Source organism: Stylophora pistillata, chromosome 1 (assembly GCF_964205215.1).
Source record: "Stylophora pistillata chromosome 1, jaStyPist1.2, whole genome shotgun sequence".
Taxonomy (NCBI): domain Eukaryota; kingdom Metazoa; phylum Cnidaria; class Anthozoa; order Scleractinia; family Pocilloporidae; genus Stylophora; species Stylophora pistillata.
The window spans coordinates 38,951,613-38,977,158 of record NC_142519.1 but is presented as its reverse complement, the minus strand read 5'-3'; the positions used below and the strand labels follow the sequence as shown (position 1 = coordinate 38,977,158).

Below are 25,546 nucleotides of genomic sequence, written 5' to 3'. Positions count from 1 at the left end.
ATTATTAGTTGGACAGCTGACCACATTCTGAGAGCTAACAGTAAATAACACTTTATTCAATTATTTTATCTGATCATCAATTTCATCATCAATTATTTCAGCGGCTCAAGTCGAAGCATCAACAAGTGATCTTTTCAAGTGGTTAAGGACCGCCATCATCAAAAAAGTATTTTGGACTTGTAACTTTTTTCTTAATTTTACAATCAGTTTTACTTACAGTTCTTTCATCTTGGTATTACTGCGAAGTATCCCTTGAGGCAAAGACTGCAACTGATTGTAAGACAAGTCCCTAACAATGATTTAATTAGAGAATGAAGTGATATACAGGTAAGAGAATAGAACAAGTCAAAGTTCCAGTAAAGCTTTTTAAAGGAAAAATGCCCCAAACTAGAATAAGCTTCCAAGTCCTATAAATATGCGTCATTACCAAACTTGCTCGGTCAAGATGGCTGGATATTGGCCGAGCTCTTTTTCTGCGTCTTGGTTCATGAAAACGCGAAAAAAGAACGAAGCCTGAACAAGCTCTGTTTATAAAGAGTTTACTATAAAGCAAAGAGATTTCGCTTTAATAATAATCATTTCGAGAGCCGGGAAAGAAAGCAAACTGTGTTTTTAGCACAATAAACCCTCAAGGCTCATCTATAATTTTTTTTGGACTGTGCTCTCCCGCTTTTTGCGATGTCATCGCCCACATTGTATAATAGTCACAAACTTTGTAAGTTCGCTACGCGCATTTTTTTTCTTACGCGGGATCAAAGCAGGCAATCTCGAGCGAGCAAGATTGGCCCATCTTTCCCGCTCGGGTAGCCAATCAGAGCGCAGGATTCGTTCTATCTTGCCCACGGGTGCTGCGAGCGATGTAATAAATAAGTGATATCCTTATTATATGTGCAACGACTTCACATATCAAACTCACGGGGTATAAATAGTCTCTTACTGAATTTCGTGACCACGCCCACTTCATCGGCCCACTCAAATCGAGTGCGATTTTTGGATGTGATATCATCTTACCGACTCTCTGTATAAAAAGTTAACAATGTACCACCGAAATATTGAACTATAATATCATGGCTTTCCATTTTGTGTATTTTCGTACTACAAAGTAAAGTTTTTCTCTCGTCATTTCCACCTTTTCCCGAGCGGGTCCGTCAAAATTAAGAAGGCGTTCGAGGTCAAAACAAGACCGAGCAAGGAGTCTTGGGCGATTTCTCTCGTACGCAAGCGCAAACTGAAAATGTACCGCCAAAATCAAAGAGAGGAACAAATTTTCTTTGTTTTGATATGTAAATTGTCGAACAAGGAGCAGATTGAACCTCGTCAAATGGCTAGTCAAAACAGCCACACCTTCCTCCTTTTGCTCGTTTCCTGTTTTATAAACGTGAAAGCAGTGGGAGAAGAATCGGGTAGCTCGGAAAGCGCTTCACCATCGTTTACTTACGCGATAAACAAGTAAGATTTGTAAAGTTATTTTCCGAAAGAGTCGGAATAAATACATTTATTTTCAGGTTAGATTGCTGTTTTTACCCTAAACGTCGTCCAATAAATTTTTGTTGCAGCCTACTAATCTATACAATTTCGAAGGAAAATATTCAGATGCTTCACCCTCCCCGTAGGGGGTTCTGTCCTGATGTACCGGTTCACAAGGGAATTACCATTGTTCTTTCTTTGTTTAGGAGTTATCGGTTAGCTATTGTGTATTGTTTGGTCTTTTGTATTGGCTCTTGTGAACCAGTACACGAGGACAGAACCCCGAAGGGTCTCCACTCATCGAAGCGTGTACTGTAGCCAATGTAGTGAATTTTCAGTCTCTTGTTGGGTTTGTCAACCTCCGTGACTTCAATATCATACAATTTTTTATCTTTTCTCTGTGAAATGACCTTTTTAACAGGGGTGTATGCTGAGTATTCGTTGCAGAATCGCTTTGACTCTCTTATCTCTCTCTTTGGCTTGTCCGCCATTTTGAAAATTTGCTTAGGAGGGCATCTGGGTTAGCGGCCGCGCCAGGCTGGAACCGACAAAAACAAATGTCCATCGCAGTGGGGAAACAGTTTGATATGTGAACCGTATCGGGATTTATCCTCGTTATATGTGCAACTACTTCATTTGAACCGTATCGGGAAAATTTTTTTGATATGAGTGTCAACTTTTACCTTTCCATCGTACATGACTGTATTTCAAATTATTTCACAGCAAAAAAATCTATTTAATAACACTTAACCGAATAACTCATCATGATACCTGTTAAAAGGTTGTATACACGCTAGCTTACAGACTAATTTAATTTTGAATGAGAAATTTTTGATTCACCTCGTCACAAAGCACTCGTATTTGTATCCAAATTGTAATTATCAACTCAGTTATATATTTGTAACTTAAAGCATCCTTCTTCTTTCTTGATAAATGCTGACGTCCGATCTCAACCTTATCATAATTATTGTACCTAAACAAGTCTGTTGTTTAGAGTGCTTAGACTATTATTATTTATTTATCATTCCAATTCCATACCCAATAAATTATCATTTCAGCTGCGTTGACTTCACCATTTAGACTTTCTGCTTCTTTATTATTACAAAAATTTGCCCCATGTTGTTGATTGCTTGTTCATTTAAGGATTACAGAAAGTATCAAAATGTACGAAACTAAAAGGCACCGAGACACTCGCCTGCGTTTCTCGCGTCCTTTCTTTTAATTCTTGTCACATTTTGACGTCATTTATGACCTCTTACAGAACAGACACACGACAATATCTACTCTTTATTTATGTGAAAGGTGACGAAGGTGTTGGAAAGCAATCCTCATTGGTGGCCTTTTAATTGGGGCTCGAGGTTTGATTTTTGTTGACAACTTTAAAAATTTGAGGTTCACAAATGCGAAGATTAAGTCTCACTACCCCTCCTCCTCCTCCTCCTCCCTCCATCATTCCTTGATAATCCACAGAATCCACTTTAATCGCTAAAAACTAACCGATCATTTTCATTGGAGGTTCATGGATATTATTTCAAATTTGCGAAGATTCATAGAGTAAGATAACAAAGGACCTCATACAAACTTAATCTACAGGATAGTGTTATTTGATAGTGATGTTTGGAAAACAAGTATTACTTACAGTAATTCTAAGGCAGACAATTCCAGAAATATGTCGCGTGGTAACTTTTCTAGCTGATTGCCGCTCAACCGCCTACATTGGAAGAACAAAAAATTGGTTTCAAATCTGACCTTCAGTTAGACTAGCACAATTTTTAATATGGAAAAATTTATACGTAATAATTATATATATTACGAAAAAAATAGCAGAAAAAAGATTAAAACAAGTGAAATTTTAACATCGCACGCTATTATTTCACATGAAATGCAGTCAAATGATTGGCCACAAAAGATAACAAACTTTAACAAGACTACTTCAACAAGTCATTCAACTATAAGCTTGGAAAAGTGTACGGATTCATCTTAAGTAATTCAAAAACGTTATGAAGAACACTCGTTCTATAGCAGTCTGCAAAAGTAACTTGAACTTATCTATCGGAGTCATCCACGACCATAAAAGCGTGGCTTTCATAAGAACTCGACTGTCGCTTTCAAACTTTAGACGCGCGTTTTAAGCGGCCAAGAAAGAGAGAAACTTAGCAGTTTTTAAGTTGCTCCATGATGGTCTGTTTTGCTCGATACCTCATCATAGTTGCATTGGCTGCATTTATGAAGAAATTCAGACTTCCAACGCGAATGCGAAAGTAGAGGTCGGTTTTCCCTCGACGCTGCCAATCATGAACCAGCTCCTGAACTGTGATTCCTGACCTTTTCCTCCCTTTATTTAAGACCAATATCCGCCACAATTGTTTTCATCGTGTTTCTTATGGTATTTACGCTCAACGGTTGACTTCTAAAGCCAACATTTGCATTCAAATTTCAGTTCCTTTTGACACTGGACAAACCGCTTGAAGAGAGCTACCAGATACCCTTTTTCCACAAACTGGTGCTGTAAACAGGTGTGGTAGGAAATCTATGTTATTCCTCTGCAACCAGCGCTGTCTCGTCTTAGTTGGACCCTCTGTAAACGTTACGAACTCCACGCCAACGTAATTTCTGCATAGTTGACATTATCTATTCCATTATGTTCTCGACGGCCACGAAAACCAAAGGACAACATTATTAGCTACTGCACAGAGCAAAGAAGAGCGTGTGGAGTTTGAGAACCAAAAATTTCTGCCTCCCTTAATACCTATTCTTCTTCTTCATCAGTTAAACTTTGCACTTCAGTTGGATACTGGCCCATACCACAATGGTACAACTGCCTTGTTTTTCTCCTCTAAGACTTGCTTGGAAGAATGTAAATGGAACACCGCCCAGTTAGCCCAATGGATAGTGCGCTGGACTGTTATGCGGGAGGTCGAGGGCTCGTGCCCCGGCCGGACCAACACTCAAGGTCTTAAAATGATTGAGAAGAATTTGCTACCTTTCTATAACATCAAGAAATGGTTAGATATTCTATTCCTCTCGGATAAGGACGAATAAATAAAGGTCCCGTCTCCTGCAGGGTTGGGGTAGGAGACGTTAATTTCTCACACACGAGATTACTGTGTGATGGATGTCCTCCCCGGGGTGGGATGGTGGGTACAAAAGGGGTTAGAGGTCAATTGAGGGGAAAGTTTTGTTCCTTTCTCCTGCCGTTCCCGTGGCGAATAGATTAAACTAAATGAATTAAACTAAACTAAACTAAACTCTCTGGCACTTATATTCTTTTTTATATAATTACGAGAGTAGCCATATCAGTGTTAAGAGTTTCTTAAGCTATCTCAAGCATTTTTGGTAGTAAACTTTCGAGAGACCAGTTCATTTTTTCTGGCTCGTTTCCCTCAATTCTGTTGTCGATATTTTTTTTTTCAAGCCGCGTTTTCCAGACGTTCAGTTAGTGTTACGTGCACGAATGACCAACAAATGTCCGCTAACAAAGCATGATATATGAAAATAGTCTCCCGAGTACGATATAAGGCACGCAACAAAAATGTAACAACAAGCAGTTACCCATTTTAATTATTTTTTAATTAGTTTTACACTGTTTAATCTACTTAGGTAAAAGATTAAGTCAAGCAGTTCATAAAGCAGGCTTACAATCCTTCATGCCGTGTAAGTGTTCGTCGCCTTTATCAACTTCCAATTCCAAAATCCGCCGACTGAAGACCACAGCGCTTGGCTTTCTTGATTCATGGCTTTCTTTCCGTGTACACAAATTCTTCCGAAGGACTTCATAGTGAACTCTGTATTTTTTATCTCCTTCCCTTCTCGGCTATCGTCTTTTTCTTCTCTTTCCTGTCTCCGGATATCGCAAGGTCAAAAGGTCATAGCCTCGTCACAACATCGCTTCCACAAGTTCAGTCAGCCGGCCACGAGGGTAAGCCCTCAGGCAAATCTTTTTTTGTACTTCTCACAAGCCAGCTTTCATACATTTACTTTAGGTATCTAGAATGTTCTATTACTATTTATAGCGTATTACAAGTTGTACTATTTTGGAAACTGCTGAGTCACATGAAAGAAGTTTCTGGAATATTACAGATTGTAGATGATTCTAGAAAAGTCTGGAATTGCGTGACAGAGTCAGTGAAAATAATTCGATCCTCGTAACACTAGGAAGAAGTACTCTGAACTGGAACGGGTTGTTTTGCGCGCAAAGGTAATCCGTTGTTCGTCACACCTTATTCTAATTGGTACAAGAGGGTCAATTTCGATAAAACTTATCAGAGCCGTGTTAGAATTTCATGTGCAAAATTATTAGTTTAGTAAACCAGAATTTGGGTATGAATCGATCATGTCTGAAAAACCAGAATAAAAGCATTTGTAGAGAGTGGAGCCTGAAAAGTAGAATCCAGTGGTAAACAGGGCAATATTGTCTTTATTGAGGCTTATGCAAAAGGTTCAGTTTGTGACCTACCGTATTTTATATTTCTATCATGACTTACTGCTTTAAATGCGACAAGCATATTTCATTTGACTCTGATGAAGATTTGCTCTCAGCTTGCCGAGAAGTCAGTGATATCACTCATACATTAGTTCACTTCGGATTTACATCCAAACGGTTGATTTTATAGAGAATAACCCGCTCTTGGGTTGAATGGAGTTTTTGGCAAAGTCAAATCGGATTGATGATATCAGTTCTCCTCTTTTAAGTTGTTTTCTTCGCCTTTCGACCGGTCCTGCGGTTCAGGACGACACAAAAGAAAACAAAGGTCAGCAATTAATGACGAGTAAGGGATAGATGCATTGTGTCTTGCACCTTTGTCTGTACTGATCGACTATTGATCCGATATTGCATTTGACATTGAAGCGCGCCTGTGACAGGTGAATGTGCAACCAGTATCCGGGTGGTGTAACTGGACTAACTGATACGAAATTTCCATACTGAAATTTTGGGGTTCATTTCTGTAGTTAAGGTCCTGTTTATACATATTTGAATGAAAAATCTACCACTCACAAGTATTTCAGCTTATATTGCTCAACAAACAAGCCTTTAGGCAACTTTTTGATGTTGTTGTTTCCCAGCCACCTGTAAAACACCATGCACAATTCTTTTCTTAGCTTGAGTCTGTCAAACCAGATAATTTTCTGTCACTAAAGGCAAGCTCTAGAAATCTACCTATTGCATATCTTTAATAAAAAGAATTCTAAGATTAAAGCATATCATATACGTTGAACTTAAAATTGATTTCGTAAGTCATCTATTCTGTGATTTTAACTGAAATCGCGTATGATTATGATAAATCTTGATGAACTACGGAACATGGGGAAGAAATTTGAAGTGGTTTATAGATTTCTTTTCAACAAGGCACATTCCGACGAGAAATAGTATTGTCGGGCGGGAGGTGTCAACCTCCTGTCTTCACCAATTTGTTCAAGATGATTTATTTTAGCACTTGTCTTTTTAAAGATTCAGGTGGTTCATTGGCATTCATCCTCATTTTCAAACAAAAGGCTCAACACAATTTTGAGAAGGTGGAAAATTGATCTAAGTAAACGGCAGTCAACTGTCTAAAGCTTCAGGGCCAATTTCTTACAGATCGATTAACTTGAAGGGCTTGAATATATCAAAAGGTAGAGTCTCCAGTTTGTTGAAGTCCAGAGTTCTATGTAAAAAGATAACGACAATTGAGAAGTAGTGAACAATTTAAAATCTTGAGATGACACAACATTTTGAATTTTGAAAGACACTTCTCAACAGTTCGTCTGTCATCTCAAGATTAATTTTTTAATACTGAACTTTATACGTTTTTCACTTTTGAACTTTGCATTAATTGAACTAAAGCTATCAGAAAAAACTGTCGAAGCATGTATTTCAAATTCACAATTTATTGTGTTTGGAACATTGTTGTCCGAAGACTTAAAATATGGCTTAAGTAGTGAATACTGAAAAAAATTCAAAATAATTTTATTCGATTTATCAGTGAGAGAAATATTTGTAGAACTTATTTGTTTTCTTAAACTCAGGAAGCAATTTTTATCCTTTTTCTTTTTCTAATTTCAATTTTCACTTGCTCGACCATGAACATGCCTCGCCAAATAAAGAGTGGCTCCTACAGCACTAGTGAAAATTTCCTGTGCAGTTTAATATTCAGTGGCTTTAACTTTCAGTCCCCGTCTTGGAAAAGGGTGTGGTGATAAATACACTAAGAAACTTCAGTATTAGCGTATTTACACCGTACACATTAAGATTGGAATGAAAACCCAAAACTACTTAAAGTGCACCTGAGATCAAAATTTTCGTACATCACTTTTTTTCATTTTTGTGTTCAGTGTGTCTCCTTCACATATTCTGCTAAATTTCAGTCTAAACCGAGCACCAGAAATATCTTTTTCGGGCCGTTAAATTCGCGATTTCGCGTCCGCCATTATTTGACCGTGTTCCGGAAGTTGATCGCAGGACTCTGAAGAGGAAGTGACGTCAAAGGCTCAACGCGAAAATCTCACATGGCAAAATGTCAAGCGAACAAAACAGAGTGCTTTACTCTATTTTTACAAAAACTACACAAAAATGACGAGGCATCGATGCGTAATTCAAAGCTGAAGTAATCGCGCAGACCATGCTGCAGGTATTTCTGCATCGGAGCCTTGCAAATAGGTCAGAGCGGGAAAAACGGATGCGACTTGTGCGAACTCGCCGAGTAAACTTCAATCCTGCAGGAATATTTGTGATCTGCTCCAAACACTTCTCGAAAGACTGTTACGAGAGATCTGTGTAATTTTAAGAATCTAGGCGAAGAATTCTGTCGGGTTTAGTGTCTACCGTTAAAAAAAGGGACAACAAAATCCGTACTCAGTGCGATCTCGACGAAAGGGAAGCCTACGAACCTATACATGTGAGCTGATCAGTATTCGCCTCTAACAACTCTCTCGTAGAATACCTTACACGAAGGAAAGTAATCGGTGAACACTGTAAATAAGAATGCTAAAATACCCGAATTGAGGAATGAGATTTCTGACCTCAAAGAACCCACTTTTTACAAAAGAGATGAAAAATATAATTGCGTGCTCTGTCTCTAAAAAAGCTGGCTTTAATATAAGCGAAAGTAGAACAAACAGCTTAAGACAAGGAAACACGGCAAAATGTTATTTTTTTTCCTGGTTTTATTCGTTGTTTATTCGCCAGTTTGAGTGTCCGCCATTTTGTTTTTTAGTATTATTTACCGCTGACGCTTTGGATCGCAGGCGAGCGCCGCAGGCGCGAGAGTTATCCGGAGGAGCCCCGGAGTGGCGAGAAATAACGGGGAGTGAAACCGTTGGAATTCAGCCGTTAGAAACGTGTTGTAAACTGCAAGGAACAGCACTCGTTGCTAGGAACAGAAATGCAAGAGCAAGAGCAAATTTTTAATGAAAACCGTTGGAATGACTGCTATTATGACAAGCTAGTATGACAAGCCTCTAATTTGAAATTTTCAGAATAAAGTAAACTTTAAATCTTTTTGTATTCAAAAGAATATTAGAAAAATTTTGTGAAAAGTCGGGTCACACTGTTACTGTTGACAATATATAGGGAAAATTTCAACTTGAATGTAAAAAGAACGGCCAGCCTATTCAAAACAGAGCAACCTTCTGTCGTGGAAAAGAAGAAGAGAATTTCTGAAAATCAGCTGTATCGAGCCAAAGGGTTGCGAGCCTCGAGTGGCTCGAGCGATAGCTTCCAACTTTCGAAACACTTCGCGGCTCAGCATCGACACTTCATCGATAACAGGAACATCGCAACTATTCCAGTACACGGCCCCTTATTATGGCTTTACTAATTTCTGATTGGTTGAAAAGGGTCACGCCCCCACATGTTTCACTCCTCGGTATTTCTCGCCACTTCAGGGCTCGCCCAGAAAACTCTCGCGCCTTCGGCGCTCGCCTGCGATACAAAGCGTCAACAGTAAACAATACTAAAAAACAAAATGGCGCAAATTCAAACTGGCGAATAAATAACGAATAAAACCGGGTAAAAAAATAACATTTTGCCGTGTTCCCTTGCTTAACACACATAGAGCGAAGAGACTCTTTAAAATGTAGGCTTCCAGCCAAAAAACCGAGAAAATGAAAGTTTCTTAGAAAAGCTCTCAAACTATCAACCATCTGACAGCCAAGTCAGCGTGCTATCCAAGGGTCTCAAATTCATCCCAACACCCGTGACAAACGAATGTAAAATCAGGCCAACTTTGCGAGATTTATTTGCAAGACGAATGCCCCTTCGTTACACCTTCCACGGACAAAACAAAGAACCACTTCCGTTTCATATCAAACTGAATGCCACCGGTTTAGTGTTCTATGGCCCTTCAGAGCTACTTGGAAAATTGTCATATCACAACTTGCAGACTGTATCTAAGCCAAAAACGCAATGAGGTCACGGCTCTATTAGAGTTGAAACAAACTCTGCTTTAAGCCTCACCGAAGCAACACAACATTAGAGCATAGCTAGTAGAACCGCGTAATGAAATTCAATCTACGTACGCGTGCTCGAAATCCCGATAGTCACGCCGATAGTGTCAGCAAATTGCTTCGCCGGAAATTTTTTTTTTCGCGCGAGCGGTCATTGTTAGCGTGGGGAAAAATAATATATTTCGCGACATGGATACAAACAGAGACTCGGCCTACTTGTCCGAAAACAGAGACAGTGTTTGGACCTTTTCCCTTGGGCTAGAGTTCTTAAATGAGGTAGAAAAAGACAAAACAACAGAAAAGGAGACTCGGCATCAGCACCGTCACAATTCGCCTCAACTAATGTTGTTGTCCGTTTTTCGCGTCGGATTTGATGCACAATTCCACCGGCTATGTTCTAAAACAATTGGCTCATGCTTTAAGCTGTGCACTATCGAGTTATGGAGCACGTGGGAAGTTTGGAGAGCACTCAAGAAGCTAGAGTTGCCCTCGGCTATCGCCTCGAGCAACTCTTACGCTTCTTTCGTGCTCTCCAAACTTCCCGCGTGCTCCATAACTCGATAGTGCACACTAAAGCATGAACCAAACGTTAAATAGTCATCATGAATAAGACAGAAAAAAAACAAAAGAGGCCAAAAATGCGACTCAACAACAGACTTCACTTCAAACTCAAAGCACCGATAGTAAAAGACGCGCAGGAAAGGGTTAATGAGATCATTGACCAAATGCATGGGGGCAAATACTGACATTGATGGCTTGGAAATGGCTTTCAAAAACTCCCAATATCCGCTTTAATACACAATCAACCATTGCCATAAACATTTTCTATATAACCCGATCATTTCTTACAAAAAAATAAAATCCCTAACGACAAGCAAAAATAAAATTTGAAGGCGATAAAGCGATGCGACCACAAAAGCCACCAGGTGAGCCCGTGCCGTTCTGTGTTTATCTTTATTCACATGGCAAAAATTCATCGTTTGCCGGCGCAAAACTATCCACGAAAGCTTCGAATGATTTCAGGGACAATTCATCGTCAGAGAAAGTTCACATTTCACGACTGACAACGAAACAGTTTTCAAAAAATAATATGCGTGCTTCTCTGTCCAGCGCACAAATAAGGATGTGACAAAGCAAGGCATAAGTTTCTTGAGCCTTTGACGTCATTATGGCGTTTTCTGCTGTACAATTGATGGCTCGGCTGGAACATGTTTTCAGCAATGGCGGACGATTTTTGGACGACTTTGAAGTAATAAAAATTGGTCATCGAAGGTTTGTATTGAGTTTTTCATGGCGAAAAGGGTTTTGACTTGACCCAATTTAACATTCTGTAAGCAAATTAGTACAAAATAAGATGGTCAATTTTCGTCTCAAGGGCACTTTAACTTACAGGTTCTGAAATCCTCGTGTGACCCAACTCGACCATCGAGGTAACTGGTCAGATGACAAATTCCTTAAGTTGTTGTTGTTCAGGAATCTGCATGGTCAACAAGGGAACAATTTTAGTAAAACATTTATTTACTACCTTTGATACAAACTTGAAAGGACTGAAAACAAACGCATACCCCACGTTGACTATTTAATATAAAATGAAGAATTGATCCATTATGATGAGAGATTTGAAATCGGTATCTACGTGCACCTGGGTCGAACCCAGACTGTTTGGCCTCTTGCGTTCTCCCAGCAGATAGAATTTATTCGAATTATATGAAAATAACAAAGAAATAAGGAAAAAACTGACATCAGAAGAGAAAAAACTACTCGCTTTCAGCACTCCTTTTTTGGTGGAGATTTTAAAACCCTCTGCGAAATACACTACAAAGATCATTCTCATATTCACCCTAAAAACTGAAGACAATGTTTACGGAAGCTTCTTTTCATCCGGCAGTAAGGGAGGGGGGGGGGGGGGAGGTGGCGGCGGTGGTACACAATGCCTGAAATTTTTGCCCGAGTGGATAGAGTAATCAACAACTCAAAATAACGCCTGTTGCTGGGCCGTACAAAAATGGTTTTCCTCACTTTAGCTCCATCCTTTCCATCCGAAGAGCAAAAGTATAGACTGACGAATATTGTAAGGGAAAGAAAAGGGCTTCAAAATCTTAAAATCGATGACAGAAACAGTCCCAACGATAGATATGGTGATATTTCGTCGTGCCATGTAAGCGCGATTTCAATGACTTGTATTCAAGCTATTTTTCGCGCATCTGTTTGGCTGCCAATTGGCTATGTTTTCTACATATTTGACAGCTCATTTACCATGATTTCATTGGATTTCACCTTTCTTTTTGTTATACAATTGCCCAATGAGCAGTTTCGCCTCTGGATCGGCCGTGCCTATTATCACAGGTAGCCCAGGCTCGCAAAATGAGTCCTGGTGAATATGCACCTCATGTAATATATGCTTTATTAACCATGCCTGTTCGGTCAAGATGGCTGGATATTGGCCGAGTTCTTTTATTGGGCTTTTATGAATCCGAGACGAAGTCGAGGTCCTTAGAAACGCGAAAAAAAAAAAACAAGAAAAAACAAGGACCGAACAAGATTGGTCAATAAATAATTTTTTATATAGTTTACGAATTGGGCTTCTTAAATAGTCAAGAATGAGTTGATTATTTCAAGATCCGGGAAAGAAAGGCAACTATGTTTGTAGCAGAATAAACCCATGATGGTCGCTTACATGTATGTTTTCTCTGTTTTGACTGTCTCATGCCTGCCACTATTTACGACTGCATGGCTGATGTTGTCCAGAAGTTACGATCTTTGCAAGTCCAGTCCACGCACTCTTTTTTTTTTTGCGCGGGCAATCTCGAGCGTACAAGATGGGCCCATCTTTTCAAATCGGGTAGCCAATCAAAACTCATGGTTCGCTTGGTATTGCCCACGGGCGCTACCAGCTCTATGATAAGTTTACGTTATGCAGTGGCCGAAATATAAGGATTTGCATGGGAATAAACAGTCGCGCTCTCGAGCTAAAGTCTGAAATCGTTTTGAAAAAAAAAGACAAATTTCCTCGCCTAACTAGACCGGATGTTTGTCTGTATCGTGTGAGTTTCTTGGGCTGATTTAAAGTCGCTTATCTCGGCGTTGCCCTCTATAGAAGGCAGAGCAGCTATACTCAAAACCAACTGAACAGTCTTGTCAGCCCAAGAAAAACACTAGACGTCGTATGGTTATGATAGACATTCGCGGGTGTTCTTCACGGAAAAAAAAGTGTTAACGCATTATTTGAAGCGTAACCACCATAAACTTTATATCAGTGGAAAGGTTATGAAATAACTATGAAATGTTCAGCAAGCAACCGTGGACGATAATCCTACTCTGACTTGTACGTTGGATCAGCAGTGATCTAATCGGCCCAAAATAACGAATATAAATATAGAGGCAAGATCGATACAACGTAGATAGGTTTCAAAACGGAGCACTAAAAACACTATTTGACAAAAAAATTCCGTTTTAAAAGTATTCGAATCCTCCTTATTTATTTAAGCAAAGCCAATATCACTCGATCAAAATCGCTAAAGCGCTCATAGGCTCGCCGGCTCCTCTTTTAACAAAAGGCGGTTTTGTGGAATATCATCTGCTTCGCTTCTTTAGATCAATCGTTTGTGATAACTAAGCTCTTAAGTTCTGCCTTATTTAGCAACTTTTTTTACACTGAAAAATATTTTTCAGTTTGACACCTTTGAGACAATTTATGGGTGGAAAAGATGGCTTTGGAATAGATGACTTGTTTGTGAATTGTTCACTCAGTCGGTCAGGGAAATTTTACGGGAAAAGCCAGGGAGTTTTCGGCAAAAACCTATGATTGTGGCAGCTATGGCAACGGGTGCTTTGGTATCAATCTTCTACTGTTCTGTCGTCTCTACATTTAAACGAGGATTCCGTGAAGGCTTTAATCAAAGCGGAGGCAATAGAAACAAATGCTGAACGGCGCTTGAACAAGTGCACATGGCTCAATGTTGCCTTCCGATATTGCTGCTTTTGTCGTAGCGCGGTCTAATAAAGTTAATACCTCAGATGGAGTTAAAACTCACTAGCAAAGATTCTAGGAAACTGACCTTTATTTCAATAAAAAAAGCTCCGGAAAATATCAAAACTGCTTCTTGGGACACAACGAATATATGAAATTCATATCTCTAAACTGCGGTTACAGAAACGTATTTGTACAGTTCAGATATAGGAATTTCATATATTCGATGTGTTTGATTTATTATCTTACGGGTTTATGTCGAATTAACTTGATGCCCTGCTTCCAGTTGGCTTGTTAGCTCAAATGGTAGAGCGCTGCCACTGGTATAACAGAGGTCACTGGTTCGAATCCCGTACAGGCCTGAATTTTTTCAGGTCTGATTTTCACTATTACTTAAGTAGTGTTCTTCACTACGAGGATCGTGCACAAATACGTTTCTGCTTCTTAGGCTTGCAAACTTTGCGAACTTATCAGATCACAATCACAGTGGAAGGCCAATTCTGGCCACAAAGCCAGTTGGTTTTTTTTTTTCTTTTACAACCGCCTTTTTACAACCGCCTCCCAGTTAGCTCAATTGGTTAGAGCGCTGGACTGTTGTGCGGGAGGTCGAAGTCGATGGTTCGAGCCCCGGCCGGACCAACACTCAAGGTCTTAAAATAACTGAGGAGAATGCGCTACCTTTCTATAATATCAAGAAATCGATAGACATTCTAGTATTCTCGGATAAGGACGAATAAACCGTAGGTCCCGTCTCCTGCGTCTGTTCATTAGTTAGTTTGGTTAAGCAGGGGACGTTAAAGAACCCACTCACGAGATTACTGTGATGTGGTCTGGCCTGTTTACTGGGAATTGGGCGTGAGGGGGCATCTTTAAATAAGTTTCCTTCGATTGTTTGTAAACTGTTGATGCAGTCCGGCCAAAGTCTCCCGAAAAGTGTTGTGATGCGCATTTGATCATATTCACAAGTTAATTTGCGCAATATAAATATTAAATTATTATTATTATTGTTATTACTATTATTATTATTATTATTATTATTATTATGCAGGAGTTCTTGGTGTTATTGCGTTCATTCATTGAGCAATTAATTTCACTTTTTGCTCTCCTCACCGGCAGTTTATTTAGTCTCCGGCGCTTTGTTTGGTTTCTCGCACTTTTTGATGGTTTTCATGAGAATCAACGATTTGATCACAAATAAGAATTAAATTGCCATTTTCTCTGACAAACTTGGATCCGAATACTTAGCTTCATACTCGAAAAGTTTGCAAACCACTCCGCTGCACCTCGTGCTTTACAAACTTTTCTCTTGTTCTCCAAACATCCCACGTGGTTTATTACACCGGTAAACCAACAAAAAGTGTGGTTTATCGTTAAGCAAGTTGCTTAATATTGATTAACATTCCAGCTAATTGTTTTGATAAGCTGTAACTTTTCAAAAATTTTCTGACATAAAGCAAATGTTACCGCTATAAATTTGCAAAGAAACTTTGTTAAGTCCGATTGATACTTCATTTTGTAATGTAATCATGATGTAGCCCACGGCAATTGGAACTTGTAACTGCTTCACAAAGTTGAATTTGCCTCACGAGTAGCGAACCACGAGATGGGGACTCCTCTCTCTCTATCATGCCTATCTTGCTCTTTAAAATATGGAGAAACAGGTGGTAGCTCAAGGTGTGTTACTTAGATGAGCCTTAAAAGTTTTGATGAAACATTTACAGTAAATCTCAGCTCACGACATTTATTTCGAGGGATGTTACACAGGTACGAACTCATTCTAGTAGGACTGGGTATTTTATTTTGCCAGTTTTGAAGCTCAGCGAAATTAGGATGTGCCTAATGCAGGGCTACGAAATAAAAAGGGGAAGTACAGAATACAACGAAGGGCAATAGCCCACCCACCGTCGCCGGTGGGGATGTAAAAATGACGAAAAATCTTGAAACTTGGTGAAGTGGTTTTCCTGATTAGATCGGGTGAGTTATCTATGAAGCTTTCCTTGTTCTTATTCTGTTACGTTTCCAGTATTTTCAACAGTTATCTTTGAAAAAAGTGTAACATATCTTTTTTCCTCACTGGTATAGCTTTTTAAACCACGCAAAGACGTATATCAAGCAAGTGTGATGATTAGTCACCGAAAACATCACACTTACTCAATCGTACATGCTTAGTATCAGCAAGTCAATTGACAACCCAATCGCAATCGACCAAAGGCTGAAAAGCTACGGCCTCAGGTTCGTATCGGGACTCAGTGTGTTTAGCTCCATCGGAACATATCAGTGCTGTGTCATACCGAGTGTTTTCATTCCTCTCGCCCTAAATGGGGAGAAGGAGGGGGGAGGGAGGGAAGTTAAAAAAGGAAAAATATTGTATAGTTATTGCTATGGCGGCAGTGGAGAAATAGGTGTCAAATTGAAAACTTATTTTCACAAAAAAAAATTGTTAATGAAGAAAAATATATGTGCTTTGTCCACATAAACGATTGATCTACATATGCGGAGAAAAATAAACTCTTCAAAACAAATTTGGTGAAAATATGAGCTTGTAATATGTGACATTTTGATTACATCGGCGCAGTTAAAAATGTGCCTCGTTGAGCGCTGAAGCGATTGCCGCTCAGAAGAAAAGCTGCTTTGCAGCGTTTGGAAAAACCAAGGGGGTTTCGATTACTATTAGCCTAAAAAAGATTCATGGGGAAAGTTTTAAAGAAATGGTGGATTCTTTGAACCTAAATGCCCCACACCGCTGTTAGAGAGACTATCGTGTTTCAATGAACTTGAGATTGAGGTAGCTACTGCGCGATTTTCTGGTTAAAAAAAAATGCCCACGGTCATGAGAATATATCCGTTAACACCATGGGAACAGGAGAGGTGCAACATTTAAAAGGGTATTTTTGTGCCTAACTGCACATAATATTGAAAGGGATGTTGAAAAGTTATTTGATTCTTAAATAGATTAGATCTTTATCCTCTTCCCTGATTTTAAAATGATTTGTCGGATTGATATGATGCATGAAAACAGTCCATGAAAGGTTCGATTGTGGCTAGAAATCACGTTTTCAAAAGGCCGATTTTAGGTCAGCAATTCAGGTCAGTAAAGACAATAGTTTATTCGGCCCGTAATTTGCCGAAGTGAAGTTAACTGCTCTAAAGTGCATTACATAAATTGTACTGCTGAATCAGAGGAAAGGCCCCCGTATTACTGAGTGTTGGTGATTAATTTGGAAAAGATTCCCACTGCATTTGCTTACGCCGTACAAGCATCTACCAGCTTGGACATGACATAAAAGATAAAATGTAAAGGCTTGTGTTACTCAGAAAGGATCAGCCCCATAATATAATCCAGTGTCTCTGCTGAGCTCTCAAAAAAGATGAAAGAGAGGACCTAAGGTTTCTTTCTAAAACTTCCGTCTCATCAGTTTTAGCAAATATGACTCTAGATCTTTCTACCCAGCTGGAGTCTGAAATTGTCTTGCGTCATAACTGGCAGGTGGTATGAGGTAAAACCCGGATGAGCAAAGGAAAAATTACTAAATCCTGAAACTGTGCTGTGCACAGTGCTCTCAAGAGCTGACGCCAACATTAGAGTTAACCAACTTATACGTGAGTCGGATGACCCCAAAAATCTAGAGCGGCAAGTCAGTTAGTATTAAGTTTTTTACAATAAGTGTAGAGATTCTCACGATCTTATTAGTCAAGAGCCATGTCAATAAGGTTATAGATCCTAAAATGACTTATCATCACGCAATGCTCAGCAGTCTGTCGAAGAAAAATTTTTTCGCGTGGAAACATTTGCAAATGTTAAAAATATGGACAGCAAAGAGTTTCCCAATTTCAAGAATGGAATACTAGAAGAAATTTTTGAAAAATTGGTCGAAACGGACGAAAATGTGGAAGGAAACAAAGAAGACCATGAGCAGCGCTACCAAATAAGGTAGTGAGCGCGTGCATGTTGAAAAAAGGGAGAACGGGTCGAGTTAAGAAAGAAAGGAGGTTGTGAGAGCACGAGTTTTCGGGGAAGTTTTCTCGTCGAATTTAGTGAGTGTTTCGTGAATTAGATTGAAGCGGAATAAACCAGGAAACCGTGTTTTTGTAAGTTCTATGGGCTGTTTTATTATTGTTCGGCTCACAACGAACGTTTGGTGCCTATTTGTGCCTCCATCGACCAGCTATCAGTTGTCAGTCTGAGCCTTGTGATCTTTTACTGATCATCACAGAAAACGTCCACGCTGAATGTACACCATTTAACTTAAAAAAATTGCTTCTGGTTACAACTGTTTAACTGTGAAGACATATTCCCTTTTTTTAGTGGAAACACTGACTTGATTTTTAGTTTGAAACGAGCTTACTTTGGTGCCCTTCAAATTAGGGCTAAAATCTCTGGACTTAAAATAACTCTTTTTGTTTTTTCCCATAGTCTTTTATTTGTCACTTTATAAGGTTAAATGTTACAAACATATCGATCTTGAAAGTCGTTGTGGACTATGGTTAATATTGATTTTACCCAATCATATACATTAGTTTGGTGATACCCATTCCTTTTGAGACATGGCCATATAGTTTTCACGCACATCATAACAGCGTATTTTGTTTAGGAGAGTCATATGCATATGAACATTAGCCTAATAATCGCTGTATTGACCCTTCTACTTACAGTTCTCTAAGACCATTATTTTCAGAGAAAGCTCTTGGAGGCAGCTGTTCCAGTTGGTTATAGGACAAGTCACTACAAAAAAAGAAAACAAGATGAACCCAATAACAAGAAATCAGCGATATTTGACTAAAAGACTCAAATTAACATAAGAGAACGAATGTTTTCCAGCTAAAGAAGCCTTGAAGTTGTTTCAAAACAAGTTTGAACAAAACATTGCTTATGCTAAATCTTGTAATGCTGTTAAATAACAGCAAACTAGATGCTTTATTTGTTCTCTTGAAAGAAATCATATAGCTCTCTCATCAATGCAAAACTACTTTGAGTATATTTTATCAGGAAGTGTATCTTTCTATATAATTCTAATCTCTGTTGCCATATTTTTATTTTCAGTTTCAAACAACACCTTTATTCCGATATTACGAGTACGAACAAGAATGGTACAACTTTAGCAATATGCGGATTCTTTTAGCCCTGAACATAGTATAGAAGATTGATTAAATTATAGATGTAAGGACACGTTTACGATACAGACAGAACAAAGCTATCTTCCTCATATGTAATAGATGGACCATTGACATGTGCTTTGCACATGTACGGGTGGGTTGTCTGAAGCTTTATAATTTGTATAGATAATTGCATGGGGCCGACTACAATTAAGGATCAATTTCACACGTGTTTTCACAAGTTGTAGAGATTTTGAGACACTCGTAACATCTCTAGCGACTCGTCCTGGTTCATTTACGACACTAGCCATCACTGAACGAGTCTAATCCACGCATGTCTAATACCATGGCTCTTAACGGATCGTCTAATGTATTCACGATCGCCATATTGGTATGATCTGTGTGATATTTGAGCAAATAGTGCTTTACTGCGAGGATCGTGCACATATACGTTTCATAAACGCAGTTCAGATATATGTATTCCATATATTCGTTGTGTCTGGTTTATTATGTCGAATTAATTTGATCCATGGCTTGCTCCCAGTTGCTCCCAGTTTAATTGGTAGAGTGCTGGACTATTATCGCAGAGGTCAGTGGTTCGAATCCCGTACAGGCCTGAATTTTTTCAGGTCTGATTTTTACTATTGCTCAAATAGTGCTTTACTGCGAGGATCGTGCACATATACGTTTCATAACTGCAGTTCAGATATATGTATTTCATATATTCGATGTGTCTAATTTGTCATGTATTGCAACTTTTTACGCACATTTATAGAGTACTGATGAATTGGTTGGATGCCCATTGAAAACGCAACTTTGTGAAAGAAAAAGATAAACAGTTTAATAACGACCCAAATCGACGTGAGCTCTGTTTCAGTTGAATGTTGGGACATCGAAAACACGCAACGTGAGAGTAGAAACGATAGCTAGGGAAGAAAATAAAGGAATCTAATAATTTTTGTCCAAGAGTGCCTTTACTAAGATCACCTATTTTCGAAGGCACCCTCTTGCCGCGTACCCTATGAGTATCGCGTACGCGCTTGACTAACGCTTTTGACATCAGTCCATTAGCAGGAGTACTCCTCTACCCTTTCTGTAACAAAACGATGGTCACGACAAAGAATACTTGACGGGGGGCTCACTTTTTTTTTAAATCTCGCGTAGAACTGCGTCTAAAACTGCGTTGAAAGTCATTTCAAGATAACAGGGCGTTTTTTTGGTACAGAAGATGGTAAATAGAGTCGACGCGAAAACGCTAAAAATTCAACAGTCCGTGTAGGGGCCAGCTTCACTTGGGAGAATAAACACATTACAACTCGTATACGTCCAGATTCCTTGTAAATAATGACCACAACAATCTACATACGAGGACCTATCCGGTGACGATTCGAAGTTACTGCTTCTTATAGGATAGCCTCGAGATCCTTAATTAAAAACTTGAAATAACAACTAAACTCGCCAAAAACGACAAAAATCTACAAGCAACGCACATGGCGTGGGAAACTGCTCCCTCTGTAAATTGTCAGTAGTACTATAGAATGTGAGTAAACTCAACGAGTCGTACAGTGCACATAACCTATTTGTTTCACGCAATTAAAATACGTTTATTTGAATTCCGTGTTTTTTCGAATATGCGCCCACGCGCGAATAAGCGCCCTCCCCCTATTAAGCGCCCACCTCCCAGGCCAAAATGAAAAATAAGCATCCTCCTTCTAATAAAACCCTTCCCTCCCTCCCTCAAGAAGTGACAGCGTGCTATTTTTCGTCGCCTGTTCTCATAGAACAACTTATGCACAGATTGGCCCATAAATTCTCCATAATATGTCATCATTGATCCTGTTTTCATATTTTTTTGTACTCAAGGTCGTAACGGAGATTTTGTGATGTTTTTGAATACAAGCTTTTGACCTCCCGGTCGTTTATTCCGTCTAAGTAAGGTGTTATGCGTTAAGGCGCGAATGTGACAAACAATGTTATAACATAACCAAAGTAAAGCGCGCGCTCTGATTGGTCAATTTAGCGTCCCCCATTTGCCCATGGGTGTACGCTGCTGACGTGAGAAAATGCAAAGACTATTTTTCCGCGCGCGCTTGTTCTTTCTGGTCACGTAAGATTTGTTAAATAAAAGGGAACTCTTTAGCTACAATGTATCAATGTTATGTTATAAAACAAATGGTAATAGCCACACCGTACACTATTGAGTTATGGATGCACTTGGGAGGTTTGCTAAGCACTCAAGAAGCTAGAGTCGCTCGAGGCTATCGCCTCGAGCGACTCTTACGCTTCTTGAGTGCTTAGCAACCTCCCGCGTGCATCCATAACTCAATAGTGTACGCTGTGGTGTTTACCATTTGTTAAGTATTCAAAACAATCCCTCAAGCAGTGAAGAATTTATGCACAAGAGAACTGTCGAATCATATACTTAGCAAATGCCAATTTTGAACTTCTACATAAAATTCACACTTTCCTAAAAGCGCCCACAATCAGCAAATTTGAACACTGCTTCAGTAATGATACTTGAATAGTGGTGTCCAACGTGCTCAGTAAAAACTCGTATTTCAAAATGTTGTCGTCCGTGTGTTGCATTATAATCCATAGTATTCGAACACTTTACAACTCTTACAACGCCTCGACACTCGACTACCCAATAGGTTCCGATCGCAAATTCGCTGCCGGTGATGAACGAAAAAGACGTGCGACTTTCCCTCCAAAACCAACAACCTCCGGTACAATTCACGTTTCTCTCTTTCCGTTATAAATAGCGAACCCATGGTTGCTCCGGACACCAAAAGATGACTGATGCAGCTCCACGAAACGAAGCTTTCTTGGTATATAGATTGGAGTGAGTTTGACAATGATCACCTGAATGAAGGTCGAATAAGCTTGCAATGCTGCACCTTCGGAGCCAATATTGTTCTTTACTTAGTGATTGAGTTCTCAGATATATTGCGTTGCTAAGTTAGCTTACAGAAATGTTTATATGATGAAGGAGGTTTAACTGAAATAATTCACTTCTAGACATAAAATGGCGAGACAATTTTCAGAGGAGTGTAATAGTTCTAGTAGAAAGACCCAGGCCGGATCAGGATGACAAACCGATAGATATAACAGTAGAGTGCAAATTAAGCTGACCCCCAGATTAAATGATATCAATTAACTTTTACATGTAGTAAAACAGAAACTTTGTGTGACCAAGTAAACTAGACGAATTAAACCGATTCAAGTGAGAATTAATGCACCCGAAACCTATTTAATCTCCCCGCAAATTGAATTGAAATAGATTGAAATAACCAAATCGCAGTGCTCTTAATGTAACCACATGCTGAGGGAGTGAAAATGCGTCACAAGGTTTTTGACCCATATTTTTTCATTTTTTTTTATATATTTACACCGTCAATTTTCTTTAAAGCGTAACCTTGGGTGAGCAATTTGATTGATCATGAGGAATACAAACTTACCCAATTAAAAAGGAATCATCAAGTGAGAAAGTTTGAAATGCGCTGTTAGATAAAGCTTTGAACTCCTCCGCTCCCCTTCCCTCCTCCCTCGCTTTATTAAATACCAAGAAAACCTGTTTCTATTATCTACTGTATAACATTTTAAGCTTCAACTGCAGCTAAATCAGGACATGCTAATAGTTTGTTAATCAGTTGCCAATCCTATGAAGCACCCTCATTCCAATGAGCTTCCCTTTTTTCAGCCGAGATTTTAAAGAAGTGCCCATGCAGGTGCTTATTCAAAGAAGTACGTTCAACAGAATTGGTTGATTAGGTTTCACAGAAGCCATGCAACATGTCAAGATAAAATTCTCTGATAAGATTATTACATTTACAAATAATTCAGGATTTCTCTGAATTTTTGCAACGCAGTTTGACGTATCTACGCTCAAAGATTTTAGTAATTATGCCGGAATTATAGTCGATCCTCTGACCACAGCATTATACCTAAAAGTAAGCTAGTATAATTCATCTGAGCCTATCAGTGACCGTCAAATAGCTTCAATTAAGGTCTTTGAGATCTCGCTATTCTTACTGCTCGTCAGTTCTGGATCTCGAGGACTCTTTGGATCTGAAGACTGAGAGGCCAGTCTCCGACTGTTTATAAATATACTAGCTTTTAAAGTCATTCTCAGTATTACAGTTTTTCGCCCAAACACATACTTATTTTATTGAAAATGGTTGAGAAACGCACTATCTCTACGCCCCTTACAATTGGAATGTTCTCTTTGCCTAGCATATGAGAGAATCGCTCAGACTGGGTGCATAGCATCCCCTCAGCGAATAAAGTGACACGTCTCTTGGTGAAGGCGTAGCATTTTACGTTCGCAATGATGTTATGGTGGACAGAAGAGAAGACCTTGAAAGGCCCGACATGGAAGGAATTTGGCTTGACGTTTTCCCTCCAAAGTCACGCAGTTTTTTAACTGTTTCTTTCTATCGACCGCCAAACTCATCTAATTATTATGATAAAGAATTTTGTTCAAAAATGAATAACACCCTATACACTACTGTTTCAAAGGGTCAAGAAGTAGTTTTACTTGGGGATTGGAACACCGACCTCGCGTCGAAACGCACAACCATCCCAGAATTTAAACATCTTAAATCTTTATTTAAATCACTGCAGTTTACTCAAATAATCAAGGAGCCCACAAGAGTCACCGCGGAATCTAGAACGGTGATTGATCTGATCGCTACAAACCATCTGGGATCGTCACTGGTGCTAGCATAGGCGATCATGAAATGACTTTTTGTGTGAGAAAGATCAATTGGAAAAAAGCTCCACCGCAACTCAAAACATTTCGAAACTATGCAAATTACGACCCAGATAAATTCCTCTAGGATTTGAAAAACACAGATTTTGTTCTTCCAAATGACCATGGTAACAATAAGGACGTTAATAAGCTTTGACAGTCCTTCAAAGAAAAGTTTACCAACATAGCAGAACGTCACGCCCCCACTATTGTTAAACGCGTTAGGGGTTTAAACAATTGTCCTTGGCTCAGTATTTGTATCAAACGTCAAATGAGACAGAGAGATTACTTACAGAAAAAAGCTCACACTACCAGACTTCCCTCAGATTGGAAAAGATACCGCTTTTAAAGAAATCGAGCTACCAATTTAATAAGAAAGGAAAAGGAAAAATACAATCGAAGGCTTATCGACGAGAATACTGGCGATCCCAACTCATTCTGGCGAACAGTTAAGAAAATCCTTCCCTCCGAAAGCAAAGAACCATCTCCAAAACTCAAAGTCGACGGTCAAGTATTAACATAAAAGAGCTACAATTACAAATTATTTCAACAATACATTCGTAAATAAAGCTGTCAACCTTTGCAAATCGTTTGTAAATTATGCATCGAAACTCTTATCAAGTATATCTTTAACAGAAGCTACGAACGCTACTTTTCTGTTTACTGATAGTTCTGAAACTGCTGTTCTGTCTGAAATCCGACGACTTAAATCAGGAAAAGCTGTGGGCTTAGATAATATTCCACCAAGACTTCTGAAGAACGCTTCTGCAATAGTCACAAAACCTATTACAGTAATAATTAATGCTTCACTGTCTCAGAGCAAAGTTCCTGACGACTGGAAAGCTGCCTACGTTATTCCATTATTTAAGAAAGGGAAGAAAGAAAATGTTAACAATTATCGCCCCATATCTATCTTACCTACAATATCTAAGTTACTTGAACGAGTAGTGCATACTCAACTAGTGAGCTTTTTACAAGAAAACCATCTACTCAGTCCATTCCAATGTGGATTTCGCAAACGACACTCAACAGCATTTGCAGTTCTGTCTTTCGCGGACACAATCCGGCGAATAATTGATCTGGGTTTCATGACGGAAGCAGCTTTTGTGGACTTGCGTAAGGCATTCGACACAATAGATCATTTTATTTTGTTGAGGAAACTGCGCTCATTTGGAATCAAAAGCAAAGAGCTGAACTGGTTTCAAGACTATCTGTCTGGCCGCACCCAAGTTGTTGGCGTTGGTGGTCTTCTGTCTGATCCTCTACACAAAATATCTGGTGTTCCGCAAGGCTCTATTTTGGGCCCCTTACTCTTTGTTATTTATATTAACGACTTTCCCTCTGCATTAGGTCTTGTCACGTGCTCATGTATGCTGATGATACTGTTCTGTTTTGTGCCGGTTTTAACTCGAAAGTCATCGAAGATAATCTGAATCAAGACCTAAATACATTGGGTGAATGGCTCCAAGTGAATAGCTTATTTCTTAATACCAGCAAATCTGAAGCCATGCTGTTTGAAACTCATTCTAAGCTGTGTAAACATAACGACTTTGTTATTAATTTTCGCGGACAAAGTTTAACACGGGTGAACAAGTTCACTTATCTTGGTATCATATTTGATGAGGCTATCTCACGCCTCGCAGTTGGGCAACCTAGGACTGCATACATTCGCCCCGTCCTTAAGGAGCTACACTGGTTACCTGTGGAGCAGCGAGTTACCTTTAAAGTATTACTGTTAACTTTTAAAGCTCTCAATAGCCTGGCGCCTCTGTATCTAAGTCAACTTATAGTCCCATATAGCCCTACAAGAAATCTTAGGTCAGCTAGCAAACATTTATTAG

General features: G+C 39.2%; 1 protein-coding gene across 1 annotated transcript in view; it reads right to left on the bottom strand.

The window, feature by feature from the left end:
* The window catches only part of LOC148742427 (uncharacterized), a 186,969-nt gene that overhangs the window by 21,846 nt on the left and 139,577 nt on the right, over positions 1 to 25,546 (bottom strand). Inside the window, exons 11-16 of the mRNA XM_088747416.1 lie at positions 18,513 to 18,584; positions 11,282 to 11,368; positions 7,044 to 7,112; positions 6,464 to 6,535; positions 3,107 to 3,178; positions 218 to 289 (exon numbers count right to left, since the gene is read on the bottom strand). Of these exons, the coding sequence (XP_088603542.1) occupies positions 218 to 289; positions 3,107 to 3,178; positions 6,464 to 6,535; positions 7,044 to 7,112; positions 11,282 to 11,368; positions 18,513 to 18,584 (444 nt within the window). The remainder of the gene's footprint in view (positions 1 to 217; positions 290 to 3,106; positions 3,179 to 6,463; positions 6,536 to 7,043; positions 7,113 to 11,281; positions 11,369 to 18,512; positions 18,585 to 25,546) is intronic.